At 57.4% G+C, this 12,737-nt stretch overlaps 1 protein-coding gene across 10 annotated transcripts in view; it reads right to left on the bottom strand.

The window, feature by feature from the left end:
- PITPNM2 (phosphatidylinositol transfer protein membrane associated 2) overlaps positions 1–12,737 on the bottom strand; it is a 116,400-nt gene that overhangs the window by 24,162 nt on the left and 79,501 nt on the right. For all 10 annotated transcript variants that reach the window (XM_036221919.1, XM_036221917.1, XM_036221920.1 and 7 more), the window contains exons 2-3: positions 7,511–7,683; positions 354–568 (exon numbers count right to left, since the gene is read on the bottom strand). In XM_036221919.1, coding sequence (XP_036077812.1) covers positions 354–568; positions 7,511–7,588 — 293 coding nt within the window. In that variant the 5' untranslated portion in view covers positions 7,589–7,683. The remainder of the gene's footprint in view (positions 1–353; positions 569–7,510; positions 7,684–12,737) is intronic.

The following is a 12,737-nucleotide window of genomic DNA, read 5'->3' as shown; positions in this document are numbered from 1 at the left end:
CCTCAGGTCACATTCCTTCCCAGCCGGCTGTCTTGCATTCTCAGGCGAATGTCAAGGTGAGTTTGTATTCCCTGAACCGTCGTGGAAGGCCGGGGGGGTCTCAGACGGCCCTCACTGGACTCAGGCCTCCCTGGCCTCCTCCCCTGGGTGGGCTGGGAGGCGTCATGTGTGCCCCCTTCTCTCTCCTGCCTGTTCCCTTAGGGGAACCCCGGGGCACCTTCAGGTTATGACCAACTTGGATGGAGGCTCAGCTCCCTGGAAGCCTGGGCTCCCTGGGGGGCCATGGGTTGAGCCCACCAGGGACCTACACCACGGTGGGCTCCCGGCCCGGCGGCTCGGGCGGGCGGGCTCACCTGGTCCGCGTGTAGGGGTAGGCGTTCCAAGACTCCTCCACTACCCGCAGGGCCGCCTTGGGCAGGATGGAGCGGAACCAGCTGGGGATGTGCATGCCCACGTGGTACACCTTGTGCGTGTACTGGCCGGAGCCGCCGGGGCCGTCGGTGTACGGCCGGTTCTCCAGGATCTCCACGCCGCTGCCCTCACCATGCGTCTCGTCGCGGCTCTTCTTCTGTGGGGACGAAAGTGCCCGTGACGCGGGGGCCAGGGTGCTCTGCAGAAGGCAGGGGCCCCGGGGATCACCCGGGGTGCCGAGTGGGAGGAGGAGCTTTGGCCAACCAGGCTGGCTCCTTCTGCACCGCTTCGGGGCCTCTGAGTCCAGACCCAGGCTCCCCGTGCCCCCAAGTCCACACCCAGGCTCCACGTGCCCCCGAATCCAGACCCAGGCTCCCCGGGCCCCCGAGTCCAGACCCAGGCTCCCCGTGCCCCCGAGTCCAGACCCAGGCTCCCCGTGCCGCCAAGTCCAGACCCAGGCTCCCCGGGCCCCCGAGTCCAGACCCAGGCTCCACATGCCCTGACACTCTTGTGGGAGACCGGACGGGCCACAGTCCGCCTCCAGGGCTGCACGTGCAAATGCCTCTATTCTGACTCCCGCCTGGCCCAGGACTGCGAGTGCTCCCAAGGCCAGGAACGAGGGCAAGGCATCGGCTCTCTCACCACTATCCAGCATTGTTCTACGGATTCTAGCCAGAGAAATTAGGTGAGAAAAAGAAATAATAAGAGGCATCCAAGTGGGAAAGGAAGAAGCAAAACGACCTCAATTCGTCGATGACACATCTCCTCAGGACTTCCCCTAAAAACTTTTTAAACTTGCTATGTGAACTCAGCAGAGTTGCAAGATACGAAATCAACACTCGAAAATGAAACTATGTGAAAAGAAAATGAGAAAATTATTTTTATTTATAATAGCATGCAAAAGAATAAAATACCTAGGAATAAAATTTAACCAAGGCAGTGACAGACTTGTATGTTGGAAACGATAAAACATTGCTGAAAGAAATAAAAGACCCGAATAAAAGGAAAGACATCTGTTTTCATGCACTGGGAAACTCAATATTAAGACGTCAACACTCCCTAAAGCAATCTACGGACCAAACACAATGCCTATCAAAATCCCGATGGCCTTTTTTTTGCAGTAGAAATGGAAAAACTCATCCTAAATTCATATGGGATTGAGAGGGATCTTAAAGAGCCAAAACGATCTTGAAAACCAGACAAAGTTGGAACACTCACGCTTTCCTATACCAAAACCTACTCTGAAAATACAGTGATCAAAATGATGTAGTGTTGGCATTGTGCAGACAGATCTATGGCATACGGGCTAGAAATAAACCCATATATCCATAGACTACATACATTAATTTTTAACAAGGACGCCAAGACCACTCAGTGGAGGAAAGGACAGTTTCTTCAGCTAACACTGCCGGGACGACTGGCTGTCCACATGTGAAAGAATGAAGGAGGACCCCTGCCTCACACCATACATATAAAAATCAACTCGAATAGATCAAAGACCTCAATGTAAGAGCTAAAATTATAAAAATCTTAGAAGAAAACGTAGGGGCGAATCATGCTTGGATTTGACAATGGCTTCTTAAATATGATAAAAGCACTGGCAACCAAAAGAGAGAGAGAGAGAGAGAGAGAGAGAGAGAGAGAAACTGGACCTTATCAAGATTTTAAAACTTTTGTGCATCAAAGGACGCCATGGAGGAAGTGAAAGGTCAACCCGCAGACCGGGAGGAAGTTTTTGTAAATAATCTATCTGATAAGAGACTTGTACCCAAAGGTGTACAAAGAACTTTTACAACTCGACAAAGAAACGACTCCATTTAAAAATGGGCCAAGGACTTGAATAGACGCTTCTCTAAAGGAGGCGCACGATCGGCCGAGGGGCGCAGGTGAAGATGCTCCGCATCGCGGGTCCCCAGGGAAGTGCAGATCAGATCTGCCGTGAGCCACCACCGCACACCCGCCAGGGCGACCAAACGGACAGACGGCGAAGGAGGGCTCGTGCGGGTGTGGAGACGGGACGCCGCCGTCCTGCGTGGCCGGTGAGAGCATCGAACGGTGCGGTCGCTGCGGAAAACAGTCGGGCGGGTCCTCGGAGAAGCGGAACAGAGTTACCGCGTGACCCTGCAGTTCTCCCCGTGGGTCCACGCCCAAGGAAGTGAAAGCCTACGTCGCCACGGAAACGTGGACAGGGAGGCTCAGAGCAGCACTCTTCACGACGGCCGAAATCCACGAACTGAAAAATGGGGAAGCGGAGGGGATGACTCGGCCACGGCGCGTGGCGCTGACGCACGCCACAGTGTGGGTGGACGCCGAAGACGTCACGTTCAGCGAGCGAAGCCAGTCACGAAAGGCCACATGCTGCCTGACCCCACTTGCATGAAAAAGCCCAGAACCGGCAAACCGAGTTGGAAAGTAGATGATGGGTTACTCGGGGATGGCGGAGAATGGATGATGACTTCGATCTGAGGAGCTGAAAATGTTCTAAAGTTGTTTGTGGTGATGGTTTCACAACCCTGTGACTACACTAAAAACCACTGAACTACATCCTTTAAATGTGTGAGTTGTGGGCTGTGTGACTTACATGTCAAGCACAAGCCAGTCTTGCCTCTGTTCTCTCTGATTTGAGAGCTCGAACGTGAGAAGCAGTCAGGGGTCTCGGAGGCACCACAACAGACAGGTATGACACCTGAGTCACCTCTAAGCCTCTCTCGGCCACCAATGTCCTTCCCCATGTCTGAAAGCTCAGGTTTCTGCTTATGCAGAAAACCTCACAACTGTGATGCTGTGTGGCTTTAAGCCCAGCATCTGTTTCCATGGAGATGTGACCACACTGGCAAGGCCACCTTCGGTCAGCTTCCTGAACAGCAGGTGTGCACACACTCTCTCACACACACACACACACACCCCTGAGGGCCCACGCCTATGCACGTGCACGCACACAGGTACCCCCAGCAGCACTGTCTCAGCTCCAGGGCATGACCTCCCTAGGGCGCAAAGTCGGGCGGTATCTCTGTGGCCCAGGACGACAACGAACAAGACCCCGGCGGAGGCGGCAGATGGAGTCGGAGCAGGTGCACGCCAGCCCTCGCTCCTTCAAGGAGCTCCTGGAACGTGGCCCAGGTCCTGCGAGGAAGCCGCACCTGCTCCGTGGACACGAGCTCAGCTCCGGGGGCCTCTCACAGTAGCAACGTTGACTAGAGGCTCTGCCAAGCCCACCGCGTGTCCTTTCTCCTTGCATGATGGTGACACACCCCTGAGGAAGCCGCAGTGAGGGAGAGAGTAAGAGGGGCGGGTGGCTGGCCCAAGGTCACAGCTACATGGCAGACCTGTTGGGATTGCAGGCCGGCTCGGCCCCGGCATTAGCTCCGGAAGGAGAACACTCTGCACAGGTAGGAGCTCGATAAATATTTATGGAGCGAATGAGTGGATTCTGTCCCCAACTCTGAGACCAACGGCCCCTCACCCCAGGCCAGTTACTTCTCTCTGGTCTCAGTTTCTGGCCTCCCTGCCGGCCCGAGCCCCAGGGTGAGGGCCGGAGGATCAGTTCCCCAGATCCTGTCCACTCAGAACCTCAGACTGGGGGGCTATTTGGGAACAGCCTTTGCAGAAGTTAAGGTGAGGTCGTACTGGAGCAGGGGGGCCCTGAATCCAATGACCGTCATCCTTATAAAAAGAGGAAACAGAGACACAGACGTGTACAGAGGGAAGCTCCCCAAGTGACGCCAAAGGCAGAAACTAGGGTGATTCATGCAGCCGGGGAGGTGCCCAGCCTCCAGGGGCAGATGGGGGTGAGGCGTCTCTGCTTCAACCCTGAGCGGCTACGACTCGGAGGAGAAACGGGAAGATCTCCGAGCACCGTGCGAGAGGCAGCCAGCCACCCCCGCAGACAAAGCCTGGCTGCAAAGGGCCCGCTGTGCATCCTCGGGCAAGTTCCTTGACTTCTCTGAGCCTCAGACTCTCCTCTGTAAAATGGGAACAAATAACGCAACCTCTACAGGTGTGATCAGGCATGGTGCGGGCTAAAGCGGGGGACGGATGTAGGGCCCTTGACACCCAGGCCCCCGTCACTGCCCGTGGCGGCAATGGCTGTGGTCCCTCAAGGGAGATGGATAGGGTGGGCCACGCAAGTGCACAAGGACCACAGTCGGCAGTGGCGGAGTCTTTGGGACTCATACCGGCCCCAGCCCGTATCACCACGGAGCACTTCGGTGGCCCTGTGCGGTAGGTGTGAAGGCTGGTCGGACGAATAACTGGATTCTGGTCCCAACTGTCACCAGGGCCTTCCGAGCTCGGGCACCTCCCCACAGCAACGGCATCCCAGGGGGCGGGTCTCCCCCACACAGCTGCCACTCTCTGCCACGCCACTCAGGCCCGAGCTGCTGGGCCCGCGCCCGAGGCGCCCACATCCCTGCCAGCCATTCCCACGAGCGATGCTGAGGCGCCCCCCGGGGGCTCAGCAGACGGCAGCAGGGGCCGGCTCCCCGGCGCCATGCACACCCAGGGGGACGCCTGCCCCCTGCCCCCTGCGCCAGTGCAGGCTGAGTGGGGACCCCTGCCCTCTCCCTCCCCGGGACCCAGGGCCCGCGGGAGGGGCCTGCGCCACCTCCAGCCCGGTGCAGAGAAAGCACAGGGCTGAGGAGGAGGTGGCTGGAGGCTCTGGGCTGGGCAGGTGGGGGACATGGGGGGGCAAAGCCCAAGAAGGCTCAGGGCAGCAGCCCTCAGAGCTGTCCAGGGTCCTGGCCGAGCACCTCTGCTGGCTTGCTCTGAGCTGAGCCTCTGAGGGGCCCCTCCTGGGCCGGGAGGCCCTCTCCCAACTGGGACAGCTTTTTCTTTGTTTTTTGAACCTTTAACAGCACAAGTACGGGGTGCAGGTCGGGCACAGTGCGCGGCCTCTGACATGCCAGCTCACCTTTTGTTCACGACCTCGACGTGGAGGCCGCCGGGGCGGAGGCAGACGGTTCCGAGCTGCCGCCCCAGCGGGTCCCCGGGACTGAGGCCCCGCTCTTCTCCCCACAGAAACGTAGCTGCCCGGAAGGCCGTTCCTGTCGCAAGGCCCAGCCCGGAGCAGACGCGCCGTGGAAGCCCTGGCCCAGGGCCCGCGGCGGTCCACCCCGCCCGCCTCCCGGGGCGCGCTGCCCCGTCCCCGCGGGCCTGCGTGCCGTGGGCCGCACGCGCGTCCGGCTCCCCGCAGACCCACCCGGAGAGCGGGCAGCGCTCCCGTGCCTCTCTGTAACCCAGCCGTCGGCCCAGCCCAGGCTCGGACGTCCGGTCCATAAACCCATCTTTTCGACAGCTCTCGTAAAGGCCGAGTGATACACCGCAAACCGCGTCTGCGTGGAGGCACGGCTGTGGCCGTGAGCTTCGACGTACGTTCACGCCCGTGGAGCACGAGAGAGACAACGCGCTTCTCTGTCCCCCACGTAGCAGACGGAGACCCTGGGGCTCGGGGCCAGAGGCCGGTGAGACCAGCGTGGGCGCCACGGCGGGGGAGGGTGGTCTCAAGGGGCCGCAGCCGGGGCTCCCTTGCCTGGGGTGGGGATTAAGATGCCACAGGACGGTGGCTTTGCCACATCGGCCTGGTCCTCGAACAGGCTGAGGCATTTCCAGGGTGCTGGAGCTGGGGGGCTGAGAGACGGCTCTTCTCCTCTGCTCGCTCTCTGGGAGTAATTACGGGCTAAGTGGTTCAAGAGGGGACTGAGTGGCACTTCTGAAGCGGCTGGGAGCAAACGGCCCCCCGGGAGGCTGAGTTTGCCTTCGGTTCTCTTCTCAGCCACGCTTCTCATGTGGGGAGACTGGTCGCACTTGAGCAGCTTCATCCAGTCCCCCCCGCCAGAGGCCGCTGGGGGCCCCGGGCTCTGCAGGGAGCTTGTAACTGCCTCCCGGGACCTGGGCGGAAGGCTGAGAGCCACCAGCAAACTTCAGGAGGGAGGTGGGGGCCCCACCGGCCCAGGCTCTCCTTGTATCGACGGCCCCGGTGATGATTCTGTGACCAGGGCGGGGGGCGGGGTGCACAGCATGGCTAGAGGCCAGACCAAAGTGTCCACATGCCCAGAGGAGCCAGAGGTGAGCCCAGAGTGGGTTCATAATCAGACCCCCAAGTGGCAAGGGAGCCGCCAGGCTGGGCAAAGGGCCGGGGCACTGAGGAGGAGCAAGGCGCCGGCAGGGAAGCTAGGATGGGGACCGCCTCAGAGCAGGACCCCGGCGAGGGGCGGCGGTGGTCACACGTGGGCTGTGAGCACCGGTCCTGGGCCTCCGGGGCCCGTGTGCCAGGCGAGACGGGCACTGAGTAGGGAGGCCGGTACGCTGGCGGGGTGACACCCTCTGGCCCGTCACAGGAAGCCGTCATCCTCACACTCATCTGCGACTCTGTCAGTCCGCCACGCGGCGGACACTGCCGTTTTGCGGGCGGCCTGGGGCCGCAGGGACAGCGGGGACCTGGGAGCCGGGAGGCGGCTGTGCGCTCCTGGGCAAGTCCTGTGCCTCCGCCGGGGCTCACGCCTTCCCGCCCTCGAACGGGTCGCTAGAGACTGAAGTTCTGTGTCCCCCGCCCCCCAATTCATATGTTGAAGCCCCGACCTCCAGCGTGACGGTATTAACGGGTCAGGCCATGAGGGCGGTGTCCCCATGATGGGTGCTCTTATAGAAAAGCGATCCCAGAGGGCGCCCTCACCCCTATTGCCTCGCAAGACACAGTGAGAAGGTGGCCGCCTGCAAGCCAGGCAGAGAGCCCTCACCAGGCCCTAAATCTGACGGCGCCTTGGTCTCCCGCTTCCCAGCCTCCAGACCTGTGAGGCGTAAATGTCTGTTCGAGGCCTCCAGTCTGCGCTGTTTGGTTGTGGCAGCCTGAGTCCACTGGACACGAGGGCCCCATCTGGCTGAGCGAGATGATGAGCATCACGAGCCCTGAGTTCCGCGCTGGCGAGCTCATGCAACGCCACAAACGCCCACGGCGTGGCGCTGTGCGCAGCGCCGCGCTCGCCGCTCGCCAGCCAGACACCCACCGGGACACGCTGCGCTGGGAAGGGCGCATCGCATCGCACGCACAGGTGCTGAGAGCTGTGCGCGTGCGCGTGCGGCCAGCGCCGGCCCCGCCACCCACCTGGATCATGTACAGCTGGGCGACGCGGTACTCCTCCACGGCCATCGGCAGGGGGATCCGGTACTCCTTCACGAGCATCTTGGAGTCCAGGCCTTCCCGTCGATGGGGAACTGCGCGTTGGGACTTCTAGGCAAGGCTCCTTACACAACCATGACAAAATTCACCGAAGACCCCTGAGGGAGAGAGAGAGAACAGGAGAGTCGCTTTGTGGTGGGTACGAGAGCACAGAGGGAGGGCCCCCCATGTGACCTTGAGCAAAAGCCCTCACCTCCCCAGCCTGCATTTTCCTCGTTGGCTAAGTGATCGTGCAGAGGACACATGTCAACCCTCAGCCACGGGGAAATAAAGGACTGCCATCCTACGAGCAGGGGCCGGGCGGTGGGTGGCTGCCACGTCTCCTAAGCGTGAACAGCGCTGCCGTCTCGTTTTACGCACAGTTCTGACGAGCCGCAGCTTCTGTCCACCCTCTGACCCCTCCCCCCTAGGCCCCGCCCCCGCCCCGCCCCAGTCCTCTGCGGGAGCCAGAGGCAGGAGGCATGGTGACCCGCAGCAGGTAACGGTGGCTGGCCATGGGGAAGAAGGCCCGACGAACAAAACTATGAAAAGTAGACGCGAGAAATTTAAAAATCGGCATTCCGGGACCCTGCAGTGTTGGGGCAGTTAGTTCTGCCCATGTCGCCCGGGGCCGATGGCATCACTGCTTCCTGGCAAAAGGTTCCGAGTTGTCTAAAGGGGGTGATCGTGAGTGATTTCAGTTCAAACCAACAACTATTAACACCTATTCTATTGCTGACGGAGGGAGACGAGGTAAACAATTGCTCGGCCTGTGAATTATGTCTCCAAAAAAATAAAAGCTGTTTTAAAAATAAACATACTCATTGTAGCTTCTGTTTAAGATGACAAAGAATGTATTTGGTAAAGACTTGCACCTCAAGCAAATTTTTTTTTTTTTTTAAATTAATGCTTGAAAGAGGCCTATTCCCAGTTGTCTGGAAAATGAAATCACCCAGCAAAATCTGTCTTCCGGGTGATGAGGGCTTAGCTGTAAATATATTCAATTACCCCCCCGAGAGACTCCATGCTCTTTTCTGGGGCTGTGTGGAGGTTTCCAAGACAGGGAGTGGCAGAAACAGAGTAGTATTTTATATTTTACAAGAGCCCCGCTGGGGACAGTAGTCAGCGAGAAGACATGGTGACCAGAGTCAGGACATGGGTGGTGGTAAGAGCGAGGGCCAGCCAGGCAGGCAGCGTCCCTGGGGCCCATCTGCACGAGGCCTGCACATCGCCCAGGCACTAATGCATTACCGGATAGCTAACGAGATTGCAGAAATTGAATATACCAGAACTCTTGGGACAGACAGTACATTGGGCTGGAAGAAATTCTTTAATAAATCACCTAGGAAGAGAGGCAGAGGGTGCGGGATGTTACATCCGTGAGCCAGAGATGCCCCCCGTGTTATTAGCCTAACGCGACCCCTATGTGTTTACGTCCTTTACAGTAGGTAGAACTGTTAGCTCAGAGCCCCCAGCACCAAGCTCAAATTCTCACACACCCAGTTGCTTTAAGTACAGTCCAGATGGACATCTTTTCAGCCAATGAGAGTTCATCTACTTTGCATATCCCATGAAACACCTGGCGGCCATAGATAAGACAAAAGCTATGGTCCTAAAAGACCCCAAACAAGGGAGTTCTATGACCCAGAGGCTCCCCGTGGTGCATCTGAGCAACGCCCCCCGCCCAGGCCCCGACAGGTAAGCCTCCTGTCTCACCCCCCCCCCAAACTTCTGGGTGGTAGTCCCACATCTCTGTACCTGGAAGGCCCCTCAGTGGGAGGGACTTCCCCTCTCAGGTACCCTGTCCAAGTGCCACCCAATAAAGCCTGTCACTGCTGCCCCTCCCAGGCCTGTCTCTTCCCTGATCGACCCCAACCCCCAAACTTATCACGGGAGTGGCCGGGCTCTCGAGAGGCCATGCTCAAGTGCAAACGGATCATCATCAACCTTCCATGAGCAGGGATGAAACAAGAGCCTGGGCTTGGCGGGGCCATCGAGGCGTCCAAGCTCACACCTGGATGGACTTCCGCCCGGCCCCGCAGGTAGACCAGGCATCACGTCGGGAATCTCCCGACATGAAGCAGGGAACTGTACCCTTGGGGCAGTCAGATGAAAAGAGACCTGGGGACAGGAAACGGAAAGCCAGGGGTCACTGAGGGCAGTTTCCCCAGCTCCCGTGGCTTTGTGCCTCTCTTTTGCCACACGAGGATAAATGCAGCGACCCAGGGTGACCTTGGGCCAGCCTCATTTCATCATCTAAATAACAGAGGTCAGCCACGATCTCTAATAAATGCTCTTGAGAAGCTCCAGAAGTCTAAGGGATCGAAGTCAATAGTTCTATCTAGCTAGAGTTCAGTGCGCAGTGAGTAATGACGGGGGAGGGGGAGGACTCAGAACAGCACGAGCCAAGGCCCTGAGGCAGGAACACGACACACCACTGGATGGCCTCCCACAGGGTGCACCCCGCGTTTATGGGGGGGACAGGGACAGGGCGGGCATGATGGGGACAGGGCAGACACTCGCCACGGGCCAGGACATGCTCAAGGCTAAGACCAGACCCTCCCCTGCAGCCAGGTGCGACTGCTCACCCACGTGCCTAGAGTTCGGTGTCAGAAGTGGGGCAGGGAACACGCTGACAAGAGACCACCGCCCACTTCCAGGGGGACTCTCTCCCCCAGGGGAGAAAAGACACTCGCCAGACAAGGTATGACTGGAAAGCGGGAGTTTCACAATGAGCATTTCCACAGGGAAGCAAACATTGTCCTTCCGAGCAGCCCCGAGCAGCCTGTGGTGACCCACACCTGCCAGGGCTGCCCCTCGAAGAGGCTTCAGCACCCTGCACTCGCTCTGCATGCTCCCGGCAAGAGACGCAGAACTCCGGAGACGGACAGCAGTGACCTCTGAGCGCTGGGCGCCCTGGGTGCCGTCTTTTCACGATCGCCCCGAAGGGCTGACAGTCCAGTCTCCTCATCCCATCAAGTCCTAGCGTTGCGTTTAGTTAAGAAAAAAGCCAGGCCTGTTTCTTCTAGCTACGCCAACAGAGTCAGCTTAGTAAATCTATCCTGACGTCCTGCTGGAGACGGTGGAGGAGGAGCTTCTGCGTTCTGCCGTCCTCCTTCAGAAACAAAACAAAACTACTGAGGACTGAGAAAAGTCAGCATGGCTGATGAGACAAGGAAATCATGACGGCCCCGAATCGCAGCCCGCGACAGCAGCCAGACGCCGCGGAGTCCGCGCTGGGAGGAGGAAGGTGCCGAGCACTCACACGAGCCCTGACCCCTAATAAGCCCCACCTCCGGAAGGCCATGGCCATGGCCGTCACACTGGAACAATGACATTTCGGCCCATGGCCCCCCCGCCCCCCGCCCCGGGGGGAAGACAGACATCTCCCTGTTTTTTTTTTTTTTTTAAACTTCTTATTGAATTATCACACAGATACAAAAAAAAAAGTGCACATATCGTAAGCAGAGATGTTTTCTCACAATTAAACACACCCATATGGCCAGCCCCCCGATCAAGAAACAGAAAATCAACAAACCCAGAAGCTCCCCGTGCTCCCTTCTACCCACATCTCCCGGTCGAGAACAGCCGGTCGTGCCTCTCGCCCGTTGTATTTTGCGTTAGGTCGAAGCCTACGAATGGCCAGTATCCGGCGGTCTACGGCATCATAGGGAACGCTACTGGCTGTGCTCTTTCGATTCTGGCTTCTTCGGATCAGCCTCATGTTCACGGATTCATCCGAGTCGTTGCTCATAGCCGCAGGTCGTTCACTCTCATTGCTGTCTTAGTTTTTCATGGGGTGAATATCCTGTAACCGACTTTGCCGTTTCATTGTTCACAGGTCCTTGGGCAGTTTCCAGGTTGGGGCTAATGGGAACGGGGCTGCAGAGACGTGCGATTTTACATTGTGGAATGGGAAAAAAAGAGTAGGAGTGGAGGGAAAAGTCATGCCGACGAGCCATTCCTATGACAGAGCCTCGCTTTCCGGCTAAGGGAGATGCCGGGAGTGAAATGAGGCTTCGGGGAGAGGGAGAAGGGCGGCGAGGGCCGGTCACAGTGCAGAGTCACAGCACTAAAGCGCTTTGCTGTGAGCCGCGGGCGGGCTCTGAACCTTGAGAGAGACGGAGTCCCGGGGCACAGGGTAAATGAAAGCTCTCAGAAGAGGGTCTTCCTGACCATAAATAAGCCCCAAATGCAGCTGCAGACTGCTTCGGATCACTCCCTACATTTTTACACATTTAGAATAATAACCAGAAAGGAACCCACGTGGGTCCTATAAATTAAGAGTTGGGGCAGGGGGGAATGAACACCATACATCGCAAGAGGACTCATCCAGAGAAATACAGAGGGACGTGAGAAAAATAGCTCTCCATCGACGCGGAGAATTTACTGGCGTGCTCTCTTAAAAAACTAGCGGGAGCAGAGAGGCGGGAGAAAGGAGACGTGGAAATTTTAAAAAGAAATTACTCGACGGCAGAAAGAGATCGAAGCCGAGAGGTACGCTAGCAGAGCTCAGGGGAGAACTAGAAAAGAAAAATAACTACTTCGCGGATTTTTAAAAAATCATATTATAAGCAATGAATAAACGGACAAAGCACAGTGTGACAAGCAGGGAGGTGGGGGGCAGGCGCGGGGAAATCACACAGGAATAACTGGAGAAGGCTAACAACACACGGCTATGGGAGGCGGAAGGAGACCCAACCTACACACAACTGGTGTAATTCTGAAAGAAAATAAATAGGAAAGTGAAAAAAGTCTTCCAATATAGAATGAAAAAAAATCCCCTGGAATAAAAAAAGACTTGGCCCTACAGATTAACTGCCACACCGCAACCCCAGGAAACTTGACGGCGTAATGAACACCGAGACGGCCGAAAAAAGTTGCCGAGCTTAAAGGATGAAGATGAGAACCATGTAACTAGACAGTGCGCGGAGATGGGTTGAGGAGAATGGGAACCTTCCACGTCAACACGATTTCAGGAAACCGTGGAGGCATAGTCTATAGCGTTCTAAGAGAAAGAATCCAGGAACCAGAATTTTATACCCAGCTAAACGGTCCTTTGAGTATATTGTTAACAGACAGACGGAAACATGAATTTAAGGCACTTAGACATCTATAAGATCTTTAAAAAATTATCTGACGTTGACATGCAACCAACCAAAACCTAAATCAA

Source organism: Rousettus aegyptiacus, unplaced genomic scaffold, assembly GCF_014176215.1.
Source record: "Rousettus aegyptiacus isolate mRouAeg1 unplaced genomic scaffold, mRouAeg1.p scaffold_m13_p_5, whole genome shotgun sequence".
NCBI classification, from domain to species: Eukaryota; Metazoa; Chordata; class Mammalia; order Chiroptera; family Pteropodidae; genus Rousettus; species Rousettus aegyptiacus.
This window is presented reverse-complemented; position numbering and strand designations above follow the sequence as displayed.